We start from the raw sequence: 13,792 nt of genomic DNA, 5'->3' as shown, positions 1-13,792 counted from the left end.
GCAGCCGCGGACGACGGCACTTTTTGCGACGACGAGGACGAGAATGACACCATTTCTACCGATGACAACAGCCGCGTTAGCGAGCATGAGTGGCCAGAATGTTGGTCCCAAGCACAAGTCCGGTATTTCTCCACAAATTACAAGTGGCTGATCAGCAGAAATCAAAAGTTGGGTTGTAGTGTGTGTAGTCAAGTTTGTGCTCGCGTGGACATGCAGCAAGGGCAGAGAGTGTCGCAGGAGTGGAGTGGGTGCTTAATCTCGTCTTTTGGAAGGGACAAGGCTGCACAACAAAACTGACTACGAAAGAAAATAAAAGAGCACAGAGACTCAATTTATCACAAGAAAGCAGTTGAAATAAAAGAGAAGGCAACACAAAATACAATGCAAAAACACATTGAAGATATGAGAAAGGCTGACTACGCTTCAACTTCAATGTGTTTAGAGCAGCTTATAAGATTGGCAAGCATGGGCGTCCCTTTACAGACATGCCAATAGATGTCCAGTTGCAAGTCTTAAATGGTGTCAAGATGGGCAGAGTTCTGCACTCTAATAACTCATGTGCAAATATACTGGATCACATTGCAGCTGAAATGAAAAAGAAGGTAGTCAATGACATAGTGATGAATGAAAGAAAATTGTGTGTGCTCACTGATGAATCCACTACAATAAGTGGAAAGTCTGTGCTTGTCGTGTGCCTGCGGTCAGCTATTTCCACTGAAAATCCAGACACAATATTTTTTGAACTGATTGAGCTGCAGGGGACCACAGCAAAGGACATCACTGAAGCACTGTTAGGATGTCTTCATAATAATGGCTTTGACCCTCACTACCTACAGGAACATTTGTTGGCATTTGCTTGTGATGGAGCCTCAGTGATGCTTGGGAGGAAAGCAGGAGTTGCTGCGCAGCTTTGTTCCAAATTCCCTTACCTGTTTGTCTGGCATTGTTCCAATCACAGACTGGAACTGGCAGTTTGTGATGTTTTGAAGGAGGTAGGAGGAATCAACCACTTTAAAATATTCTTAGATCAGCTTTACTCCCTCTCGCATCACCAAAAAACCAAAGGGAGTTAACCGAGAGTGCTCACAATGTTGGACAACGTCTCCTTGTGATAGGCCGTGTTTTATCAGTGCGTTGGGTTGCTTCAAGTGAGAGAACAGTGAAAGCAGTATGGGAGAACTACCAAGCTCTGCAGGTACACTTTACAAGTGCTGCTGCTGATACCAGCAGGGACTCAAGAGAGAGAGCAAAATACAAATTAGTTCATAATTTATTTTATGTACATTTTGTTAAAAAAAATTTTCAATACCTTTTTGCACATTTTATTTATGTTCAGTAGCTCTTTCTAGCTCAAGCAAATCCACAAACTAATAAAATGATTTATTATTTTGTATAAGGTTGTCTGTTGACTGTTGTATATAAAACCCATTCAATATAGTTGTTGTTACCTCAGGGGAGGCGGAAAAAGAATAGAGTACCGGCACCTCTTTTGGCTTTAAGTGGCCCACTTAAAGCACTGCGTGCAGCGTGGAAGTACTGAGCTTACCTTGACAGGAAGGTCAGGTCAGTACCTGGTCAGTACCTTGACCTTGAGTTTGATACCGTAAAAAGTGACAAAAACATTAGCGTCCGTTGTTCACTAAGTGGAAAGAAAACGTATTTTTACAGCGAAAAAAACCCCAAACTTCCGAGCAAGCACCAAGCGCTACCACGTAATGGGAAATTCACAGACAAACTTGCCGATTCTTCCACTGACCGCTGCGGCACACCTGCACCAGGGCAAACATCCGCCTGCTATACAGGTGAAAATAGAGCAACAGGACCGCCGAGTCTTTGATTTTATTTATTTTCTGCTGTGTTTTACTTGCATCTATTTTGAAACTGAGTGTAAACAAAAAAAAAACATTTTACTTTTTGTGCAGGAATGTGCAGAAAATAGGTTTAAATGTTAAACACATTTCTTCCAGTCAGAGAATGTTGCATTTAATTAAATTTTTGCTTGATGCATAAAGTTAAAAGATTAAAACTAATAAAACAAAAATTCTCCTCCATGGAGGAGGAAAAAAATAACTCTTTTAATGACATAATAAAAATAATGGAAAGAATTTCCAAGTGATTAAATTGTTTTAACTCTGTTGTTCCAACTTAATATACTTGGGTTGGACCAACTTAAATAATAATGATGAATCAACTTACTTACAGCAGTTGAGTCCAACTTAATTCACCCGAACTGATCCAACCCATGCAAATTATGTTAACCTGACAAAGCAACTCATTACTAAAAGAAAATCATGTTTTAATGTTGAAATCCTTTCCATAATTATTTTAAGTTTATTCTAAAAGTCATTTTTTTGGCTTGTTCAAAAAGTCTAGAGTCATACAACACATAAATTGTATGGCTTTATAAGAATTTCCACTCCATACATCCATTTATTTTAATCATGGTTGTGGTGGGCTGGGGCCTATCCCAGATGAGATAGGGCCAGAGGTACACCCTGGACAGGTGGCCAGTCTATCACATTGCTAATACAAACAGATTTATTTATGGATAATTTGGAATCACCAATTAACCTAACTCCAATAACTGCATGACTTTTATTTGTGGGTGGAAAGCAGAGTATCCAAACAAAACCCACTGCAAACTCTGTCATATTGTGGATTTCAACTCTGGACCTTCTTGCTGTGAGGCAACAGTGCTAACCATTGCACCGCTTACCTGTCATTCCAGACTTTTTTGAGGTCTGGAATGACAGCAAAGTGGTGCCGTGGCTTTATGGCTTTAATTTTCTTTATGTTTTTGTACTTGAAAGGTTCAATAAATAGAAACAGCATACACATGGTGTGACATATTGTGTGTGTGTGTATATATATACAAATTCATTAATTAAAGAAAGCCACCATTTTTCATCTTTTTTTTTCTCTCAATCCATCAGTTGTGGCATGATCAAATCATTAGATGGTACACCAACATACACATTCCAGTGTAATGAAATGGAAGGTCGCTACATCATTGTGATCATACCAGGAAAAAACACTTACGCAACCCTGTGTGAAGTGGAGGTGTTTGCTTCTCTATCTGGTAGGGTTTGGGGTGTTAGTTCTAGAGGTTCTTAGTTCTTAGTTAGTAGTGTGTGCTAAAATTATCATTGTAAAATTTTCTATTGTTTTGCCTTTTTCTCATATTTGCTATTGTAAATAGGACCAGATTAATTTAATGCACTTTGCTCTTTAGCTTTCAGTGTCTAATTTCACTACAGACTATTGTAATTTAACATATTAAAATAAAAGGAAAACAATAACCACCAAATATGGCTTAAACAAACCGAATTCTAAGAAAAAATTTCTTCACTATTGCCAGACGTTATTACGACTCCTCCACCTCCTCCCACCCCTCCTCCACCTGTGAGCCTGCAGCTTGGTGGCAGGAACGTGACGGTGGTGGGAGAGAGGCTCTGCTGGTCTGATGCTCTGATGTACTGTAGACGTTATTACTGGGACCTGCTCAGCCTTCACAGCCAACAGGAGCAAAGCGAGTTGGAGCAGCTGCTGGGCCTCGTTCCTTTCTCCCTCACAGACCACGTCTGGATGGGACTGCGCAGGTACTGATAGCTATAGATACATTTAGCTGATGTACATCTACAGATCAGTGAATCAGCATGACAAAATATAAATGAGATGGTGGAGCTCTCCAATTAAAGGGCAATTTAGGATTAATATCTTGCCCAAGGATATTTGGCATGCAGACCAGAGGGAGCCAGGGATCAAACCACCGACTGTACGATAAGTAGATGCCCTGCTCTACCACAAAATGCCTGCAAAAAAGAAAAATATTTACCCATTTTGTGATCATTTTTTTAATTGATGATCATAGAGGCTATCTTTTTACTGTCAGTAAAGCTGGCATATGACTTAATTTTACACTGCTGCAAAATACCAAGAGGTGAGATGGCCCACCTTAATGATTTGAATTTAGGAAATATTTTTAGAAAATGAAGATCTTTAAGTCAAATGCTTTGTGTTCTTGTGTTTTCTCATTTACATTGCTGCCTGTCCCAGACACCAACACAGCTGCTGTAACACAAGAAGGGCAGTTTATTTATTCTGTATTATTTAATCCACAAACAAGACTTTTGAAAATTTTGAAAATTACACTGGAAAGGCCAACATTCAGCTTAAAAAAAGTTTTGTGTCTTTGGGTCTTTCTAGATTATTTAAAAAATATTAATATAAATTGTTATTTTAAAGATAAATATCAATCCTGTAGCTTTTGTCAAACTCATTGTAAACAAGTGCTCCCTATTCTACAGAAGCATTTCCAATCAGTTTACATCTGTCCATTACTTTCTCTACAACAGATCCCTCAGAGCAGATGAGTGGTTCTGGATGTCTGGATATTCCATGAATTTCTTAAATTGGCCACAAGATTTTGTTCCTGACAGCTACTCCAGCACCTGTGGAGGCGTGGCCAGCATGGATAACTTCCTCTGGCAGGACCAGCCCTGTGAGGAGAGCCTCAACTTCATCTGCCAATCAGGTTTTACTTGCACCATGTTAAGGCTTGTATGCAATTATTGTGCATTACTTTGATTTAACTGTAACTCATGTCCTTTCAGGTGCTGACAGTGCTGTGCAGAGAGTTCATTTCTACAGCACCAAGGATCCAACAAGTCCATAGGAACCAAGATGACACAGTATAAACTGTGATGCATAGTTTTTGTTAGAAATAGTTATTACTTAAAACCTGTTTTGTACTCCTTTAAAACTATTTTGCCAAAATTTCAGTAAGTGCACAACACACCATGTTTTCTTTTTCATATCGCCAATCCTGATGAAACACTAAGTTGAAGTCATATATAAATAATTTCTTTGTAGATTTTTCCTTTCTGATTCATAGTAATGCTCATAGCATTTGTAGTAATTGTATCTATGCAAAGCAAGTGAGTTTACTCCTTTACATTTTATATGGAAATATGTGCCTATAATAACTAGCTCTAAAGTTATGACTGTAGTGATGAAATGTCTTGATAAAGCCAGAACTGAAGTACAAATTCTCTGAATTATGAAATATTCTAATATCAAACAGTTTACGTGTAGAAAAGAGCACACATTTTTAAGCACTTTTTAACACTACACACACATTCCCACATAACAAGCAGGTCTGACCCGGATCTGGTATCAAGCCGGCACTGCTGGCTGACTTCTGGCATGATAAGACGTATGTCATCCAGATATGGGCCAGGCCTGGCATAGATGGCACTGTCTATGCATGATGGCATGTCATATCTGGCCCAATTATTGTTTGGTTTATGTGGCCCAGCCCCATACAAAGCAGGCCTGGCCGGGATCTCGCATCAAGCTGGCACTTCTGACTGGTGTCATTGCAGAGTGCATGTCAACCAGATGTGGGCCAGGTCTGGCAATGAGGCACTGTTTATGTTCCTGTTTTCCTATTTTAGTTAGAAAACCCAAATGCCATGTTGCAATACTATACTGCTATGGTAGCCAATGTTTCAAATGAAGGTTTGACAGGTTTGTGAGTTTACACTTTATCCAAAACCTAGTGATGGTTTACTCATTTTTACCACTGGGTAGCTGTAGCTCAGGAGGTAGAGCAGGTCACCTAGTGATGGGAAGGTTAGTGGTTTGATTCCTGGCTTCTCCAGTCTGCATGTCATTAGTGTCAATGTGTGTGAATGTAGTTAAGAAGCACTCAGTCTAGAAAAAGTGTGCGATTAGGAGTACGTGCCATCTTATGTAGAGCATTTACAGTAATCAGGCCATTCGCTGTCTGGACAGAGTATCATCTTGTTACGTTTGCACTATTATGTTCTGGCACATGTTTCTATTACATAGCTTGATTAAGGTACACATTAGGCTGACATCTGGGCAAAAGCTGAAACTGTTCTCGTCCAGCAGTGTGTCAGCAACTGGCCCGTGGCTGCACACAACTTGCACATGGCCCACATACCACAAAGAATGACGGCCCTTTGATGGCCCAGATCTGGTTTGCCAGAGGTCCACACATGGGCCAGCACAGGACCACCAGTGTGTCTGCAACTGGCCTTGTGCTTGTGCACCTCTGGCAAACCAGATCTGGGCCACCAAAGGGCCGTCATTCTTTGCGGTATGTGGGCCATGTGTGAGCACATTGTGTGGGCCAGATCCAGACCATACCAATTTAGTGCACATATGTTTTGGGCAAAAACATTTTTTTAATATTAAAATACAAACATTTGTAACAAACAATTGACAAATTAGCCAATTCCAAGCCTGTGATGGATTTAATATGAATTTTAGCTGACAATGATTAGACTCATTCACTGAATTCCACCTTTACATCAATTTTAAACAGTCTAGTATGAATGTACTGTGAGTATACAGGATGGATATTAGCCAAGACATCAGGTTGCATCTTGTTGAATTTAGTTTTATAAATTAACAAAGAGCATTAAACCTCAGAGCACAGGACAGGTCATTTGATCACAGCCTGTACACTAAGAAAATCTACTGGAATTTATAATATTTTTTTTTTTGCTGTTGTTTTTTAAAGACTCCTTCTTTTTCTATGATCGTGTTTCAAGCCAAACATATTCATTAGAATTATAATTTAGACTGAAATAAAGTTTGTGTTCTCATGTACTACTTCATAAAGAAGGCTCATTTACTCAGTTTATGTTTATGCAAAATAGAAAGAGGCCCTTCCCTGCTCTCATTTCATACACAGTGATGATTTGAATTTTGCAAATGAAAATTTTTTCAAAAGATATAGTCTTTAAGTCAAAGGCTGTGTCCTTGTTTTTTCTTTCATTTGCATTGCTAGCATTTCCAGACAGGCATGACTAGACGTGTTGCAAACAGTTTTTCTTATGTATACTGAGGTAAAACTGTAAAATCTTGCAAAATATTTAAATAAAACTTCCAATTTTTAGTTTTGATTTATTGCTAAATGTTGATTTTATTCAAGTATTTTAAAGTATAGTTTTTACAAAAACATTTTTATATGAACCCATTTCACTGCATGCACTAAACAAGTTCAACAAATATTATTTTTCAAATATTATTAATTTAAAGTCAGTGTAAAAGGCAAACTGCTTTTGATGTAATTTTGAACAGATGCAAAATACTGAGAGGTCAGATGCCTCTTAATGATTTGAATTTAGCAAATATTCTCAGAAGATGCAGATCTTAAGTCAGGTGTTGTTGTGTTTTCTCATTTGCATTGCTGCCTTCTCCAGACAGGCGTGTTTGTTTTTTAGTTTTGACAGAAAACACAAACTTGCTGTGACATTAGCGGGGCAGGTATTTTATCTACATCATTTAATCCACAAAGATGAACGTGAAAGAAATTTCATTCAGACTTTTGTTCAGATAAGCAAAAATGATAAAATCCCATTTTTTGTAGTGAAATTTTTCTTTTCTCTTCTTTTTTCTTTAACTCAATTTGGACTGAACGATTCATGTGGAAAAGCCAACCTTCAGCTTTCAGAGTTAGAAAGATGTCTTTTCAGTGTCTTTCTGACCAAATTATTAAAAAAATAGTAATAAATATTATTATTTTAAAGCTAATTATTAACCATGTAGCATATATGAAACTCAGTATAAACAGGTGGTGCCAGTACTACATCAATGGCAACATTTTCATTCCGTTTAAATCTGTTTTGATGTTTTTATTTTAAATTCTTAAATTGGCCACAAGATTTTGTTCCCTGTGAAGTGAACCTAAACATCCTCTTGTGATCTGACTGGGCTTATATAACGTTAAACGTATGTATATTATTATTATACATATTTAAATATTGTAAAAATGCAATTTCAACAGCACATTTCAGTTTTTCTACATGACAAGTGTGTAAAAGTACAGAAAAATCTCTTGTAGCTCACTGCCCAGATCTCCTGTATGTATAAAACCTTATATCTTTATTTGACTGATGAAAACGTTCATTTTTTTACTCGAATTCCTGTTGTACACAGTAAAAGGTTTTTTCTGTCATTTAACTGTTTATCTAATACCTAACTACTTTGGTGTAGTATAAATGGCTCTTGAGGAGCTTTTTGTCAGCAGGAAAAGTTGTACACCTATAAGAAGTCCACAAATGCATGCCCTGCACATTTTCCAAAACCATCCAGCAGACCAGATTGGAGTCTCTGTCGGATCAGTTCTGGCCCCCAGGACTTATGTTTGACACCCCTGATGTAAACGATGCTGTGGAAAACTGTAGCTGCAGAAAAAAAACAGGTTGTCTCTTTTTAAAACCCTTGTTCTGATGATACACTGAGTTGGACTCATATACAGCTGTGCTTCTGATCCCTGTTTAAAATGCTGCTGATTGGTTCATTACTCATGGTCATAGTAACTTAAGTTTTATACACTATGTCTGCTTATTACTGTATAATATATCCCTCCACATTTTTTGTTGTTGTAAATTCAGCAATATATTAAATGTATAAAAGGTATCTCTGTTTGTGTAAGAGCCCTTAGTGTTGAAATTAAATATTACACTTGAGAAATGTAAGTGTCATCATCTTCAATCTGGCTGATAGACTTTGAGGTAAGCTTATGTGCCTTTGAATGTAATGATCAGTGAAATGAATAAAAATGTGTAATAAGGCAAGTGAAAATGTAGAAAAATAAAATGTTTAAACATTAAATTGTAGAAACATGCAGTGGAAAGGTTTGGTCTGAAGATTTTGAGTGTGTGGTCATTCATGCAAACATCAGTGACTAAAAATTTGCATATTCTTGGATACTGAAACAAATGCAGGAGTAAAGTATGAGACTGGTAGTGATTAGAAGAAAACTACAGAGACAGTAAGTCAGTCTACCTGCCAATTACTGCGTTTTATTAATGCCACAATACATTTGACTTGGATACTTTCTTAAGCCATGAGTGGGACTCATAGTTGGAGCTTCATTGGTAAGTTAAAGTATCTTAAACTTTCTTTAAGAAAAAATAAAGTTAAAATGAAGATGATGGAATTTAATGTACACATCAGTGAGATCATTCAAAAAAATAACTCCTTTTTTTTAAATATCTTTCAAATGTCGGTATGTTAACAGGCATTTCCATCATGTTAACATTAACATCTGGAACACTGGCAGGTAAATTTTTCTTCTGCAATCAAAACATTCTCGTCCACATTTGTTAAGTGCAAACTATCACAAGTTTGCAAAAATTTAAAAAATAAAGATTTTTATTTAGAAAGCACAGCCAATAATTGAGCAAAGTTTCATTCTTAATAAAATGAATCCGTCTCAGTTCAGGCAAATACAAATATAATAACTACTAATTTGACACTGGACCTTGATTTATCTATATATTTATATGTATATTGCTTATTCCGAGCAAAAATGTAAAAATAGCCCTCTATGTTTTCATTAATATTTTTTTTTAATCACTTAGGTCAACTCCTTTACAACGTGGCACTGAAACAAAAAGCTGTCCAATCTTCAACCAGTGGCACTGTGGGTATTGCTGGTAAGGCAGTTGATGGAAACAGAGATGCAAACTATCAAAGTGGGTCTTGCACACTTACCAATGTAGAATCTGATCCCTGGTGGAGAGTAGACCTGGTAAATATGTATACAATTGGGACTGTAATGATAACCAATAGACAGGAATTGGAAAATGGGCTGGATGGTGCCGAAATCTGGATCGGAAATTCAATAACAATCAGTGACCCTGAAAGTAACAGGTGACAGAGCTTGATTTATAACCGTAAGTCATTATTTATCATATCAATAGGACTTATTTATATTTATTCTTTACTTTTTCTTTTTGAATGTTTCATACACAGGTGTGCTGTCATCTCCCACATTCCCAGCGGACAAGCGTTTTATTTTCCATGTAACTCTGTGAAGGGACGCTACGTCACTGTGTTTTTACCAGGAAGTGCAAAGGTCCTAAGTCTCTGTGAGGTTGAAGTGTATTACGGTAAATACTTTCAATTCTGATGCAGATACATAAAACTGCAATTTACTGAGTCAAAGAACAAATGACAGCTTTCATGTCAGGGAAGAAACACAGACGAACCAACAACGAGGACGAGATGACACACAATATAAATACACAGACAGGAACATGAGGGAACAAGGAACAGGTGGCAAGCCCGGTGGAACTGATTGGGCACAACGAGACAAGGAAGCAAAACAGAATAGACTAACATGAGACACAGACCTTCAGAGTAAAACAGGAAATATACAGAGATGCAGACTGGAGGGAACACTGAGAAACACAAGGAAGAGTGCAAACATGACAAGCTGGGTAAACATGGAAAACATAACAGAATGAAACACAAACCACGGCACGAGAACTCACACAACAATATAACACAGACACATGGGGAGACAGAGGGCAGAGACACAAGGCGGAATCCAGTAAAATAAAATAAACAACCTAGGAACCATGGAATAAATCATGAACTAAAAAAGTAGAAAAACACAAGAAACCTAAGAATGCTGGGTCAAATTGACCCAGGACTGTGACATGCAATTATTCTTTGTGTTTTTATTATATAAATCAATAAGAGTTGTCAGAGCCCAAACAACATAAATTATTGTTTTCTTGGTTTTCCTTCAAGGATACCCATTACCCAATGTGGCACTCAAAGGAGAAGCTGCCCAGTCATCTACACTCTCCTTTGCCACTGCGTCCAAAGCCATCGATGGCAGACGGAACTCGTTCTATAGCAATGGGTTCTGTAGCCACACGGCTGAAGACGAGACCAACCCCTGGTGGAGGGTGGACCTGCAGCGAAGCTTTACAATCACTGCTGTAAAAGTCACCAACAGAGGAGACTGCTGTGCTGAAAGACTGGATGGAGCTGAGATCAGAATAGGAAACTCACTGGAGAACAATGGAAACAATAATCCCAGGTAATTTTATATCAGTCAACGTTCATTGTGATTTTTTTCTTTGTTTGTTTTACTTTAGAATAACTTGAACAGCAATGTTTCAGCAATTAGAATATACATATTATCGACCACAGGACTAGTTAATTACTTGATGTTACCTTCTCCTTAACATGAAGTCCATAATACTAACATAATGCTGCCCCCACACTCTCTGCTGTCAGGTGTGCTTCCATCTCACATATCAACGCGGGTAAAACCTACACATACCGGTGTGATGGAGGCAGCATGGAGGGTCGCTTTGTGAATGTGTTTCTTCCTGGACAGAAGAAGACTCTCACCCTGTGTGAAGTGGAGGTGTATGCTGCCCCAGCAGGTAGAGCTTTAAGTGACTGGATCTGATCTACTGAAACACACCTCCCAAGTACTCATTCATACTTGTTTCTTCTTTTCCACAATTTAGTTGAACCTCTTCCAAACATGGCCTTAAACAAACAAACAGTACAGTCATCAACTTGGTATGGGCCAGAGTATGGGCCCTCAAAGGGTGTCGATGGGTGCAGGAATGGAAACTTCAACATAAGATGCTGTTCTTGTACTGTAGGACAGCTGGGTCCCTGGTGGAGAGTAGACTTACTGGCTGTCTATAAAGTCAGTGCTGTCACCATCATCAACAGACAGGATGCTGTTATAGAAAGGATTCTTGGGGCACAGATCCTGATCGGGAACTCGCTGGATCAAAATGGTAACATGAACCCCAGGTGAGATCTGATTTCTGATAAATGTAACTTTTCTCCTTCAACATTAAATTCAATATTTTTTTGTTTTTTTAAAACAAAGAAAAACTAATGTCTGAACATAGTTTTAAGTTCTAATCTATCATTTTCTTTGTTGTTTCTCTACATCCATCAGTTGTGGCATGATCACATCATTAGATGGTACACCAACATACACATTCCAGTGTAATGAAATGGAAGGTCGCTACATCATTGTGATCATACCAGGAAAAAGGACTTACGCAACCCTGTGTGAAGTGGAGGTGTTTGCTTCTCTATCTGGTAGGGTCTTGTTGTGCTATTTTTTAGAAATTGTTGTGGTTTTGTGTGCTTAAATTATTATTGTAAAATTTTTACTGTTGTTGTTTTTTTCTTTTTCTTGTATTTACCATTGTTCATAGGACCAAATGAACATCATGCACTTTGCTGAACTTTTAGCTTTCAGTGTCCAGTTAAACTGCAGAATATTTCAATGGAACATGTTAAAATGAAAGGAAAACAATAACAACCAAACTGGCTTAAACAAACAGAAACCTAAAACAAAGTACTTCCCTGTAGTTCCAGAAGCTGTCACTCCTTTACCAACTCCTCCGCCTCCTCCCACCCCTCCTCCACCTGTGAGCCTGCAGCTTGGTGGCAGGAACGTGACGGTGGTGGGAGAGAGGCTCTGCTGGTCTGATGCTCTGATGTACTGTAGACGTTATTACTTGGACCTGCTCAGCCTTCACAGCCAACAGGAGCAAAGCGAGTTGGAGCAGCTGCTGGGCCTCGTTCCTTTCTCCCTCACAGACCACATCTGGATGGGACTGCGCAGGTACTGATAGCTATAGATACATTTAGCTGATGTACATCACAGATTAAATAATGAGCAGGACATAACATAAATGAGATGGTGCTTCTCTCCAATCACAAGTGAAATGAAAAAATGTATTAAAGAACTAGACATAAATATCAAATGAGAACAAAGAAACAGAAGAAACAACCAAATAAATGGAGAAAGACACAACAGGAAAAGCCAGAAAGAAATGCAAACAATGTACAAAGTGAATGAAAATAACTACCAATGGTTCAAAGAAGAAATAACTTCTGACAACACAATGACCCCAAAAACAAAAAAACCCAGTCAAGAAAATATTTACTTGTTTTCTGATTATTTATCCAATTGTGTGTCATAGGGAATACATTTTTCACAGTTAATAAAGAAGGCATATTATGTAAATTTAAACTGCTGCAACATACTAAGAGGTCAGATGCCCCGCCTCTTCTGAGGAAATATTCTCAGAAGATGCAGATTGTTAGAGTCAAAATGTTAAATATTCTGCCAAAGTTGTATTTTTACTCAGTTGTATATGTATTAAAGTTTTATCCTATTGTACATTTTATTTTATTTTATTCCATTCTATATATAGTATTTTTTTATTCTATTCTATTCTGTACAGTTGTGTACAGTGTATTATTCTTATTGTTTTCCTGTGTTCTTTAATTTTTGCTATATAACTTTGCACTGTTGTGACAAAACAAATTTTCCAGATGTGGTACTAATAAAGATTCTCATCTTATCTTAAATGTTGTCATTGTGTACTTAAATTTGTAAGTCTTAGTTCAAACTGAATCATCAAAGACATTCCTTTGTTTCTGTTGTCTTCCCCAGCCTGTTGAATGGTGAGGGGGGCTACAGTGTAACTGAAGGCACATCCTATGTGAGGGTTCTGTTCTCTTATTTAGCGAGGATATTTACTTCCTGCATTTATGACCTTACCTGTGCTTGTGTATGGTGAGACGATTAGAGGGGTTACGCCATATACAGGTTGATGGAGATGACCCTTCTTGTTTAATGCTCGTTTCAAAAAAAAAAAGAAAGAAAATTGGAATTTTCTGAACTCATTCCAGGCATATTTGCATCTTCCCAGTGATCACCTACTGTACTTTGTTAATCTGAATGTCATTAACAGGTAGTCACACAGAAACGCAGACCCAACACAGATCTTTAAGTTAGATGCTTTGTGTTGTTGTGTTTTCTTATTTGCATTGCTGTGTCAAACTTACATTTGGATTTTCTATTCACTTAAGCAAAATTATGCTTAAAATGATAAAATTCAAATTGTTTTCCAGTGAATTTTTTTCCAGTATATTTAACATATTTTGTTATTTTGAAGATAAATATCAA

The 13,792-nt window shown here is 37.6% G+C and overlaps 1 protein-coding gene across 1 annotated transcript; it reads left to right on the top strand.

Annotated features, from left to right (window-relative positions):
* Positions 1-8,884: 8,884 nt before the first annotated feature.
* On the top strand, positions 8,885-11,251 carry LOC113014014 (uncharacterized). Its single transcript, XM_026155311.1, has 5 exons — positions 8,885-8,915; positions 9,402-9,693; positions 9,796-9,932; positions 10,579-10,873; positions 11,074-11,251. Exons 1-5 carry the CDS (start codon positions 8,885-8,887, stop codon positions 11,249-11,251), a joined length of 933 nt encoding a protein of 310 aa, XP_026011096.1.
* The last annotated feature ends 2,541 nt before the right edge of the window (positions 11,252-13,792 follow it).

The sequence above is a fragment of the Astatotilapia calliptera genome, chromosome 3 (genome assembly GCF_900246225.1).
Source record: "Astatotilapia calliptera chromosome 3, fAstCal1.2, whole genome shotgun sequence".
Taxonomy (NCBI): Eukaryota; Metazoa; Chordata; class Actinopteri; order Cichliformes; family Cichlidae; genus Astatotilapia; species Astatotilapia calliptera.
This window is presented reverse-complemented; position numbering and strand designations above follow the sequence as displayed.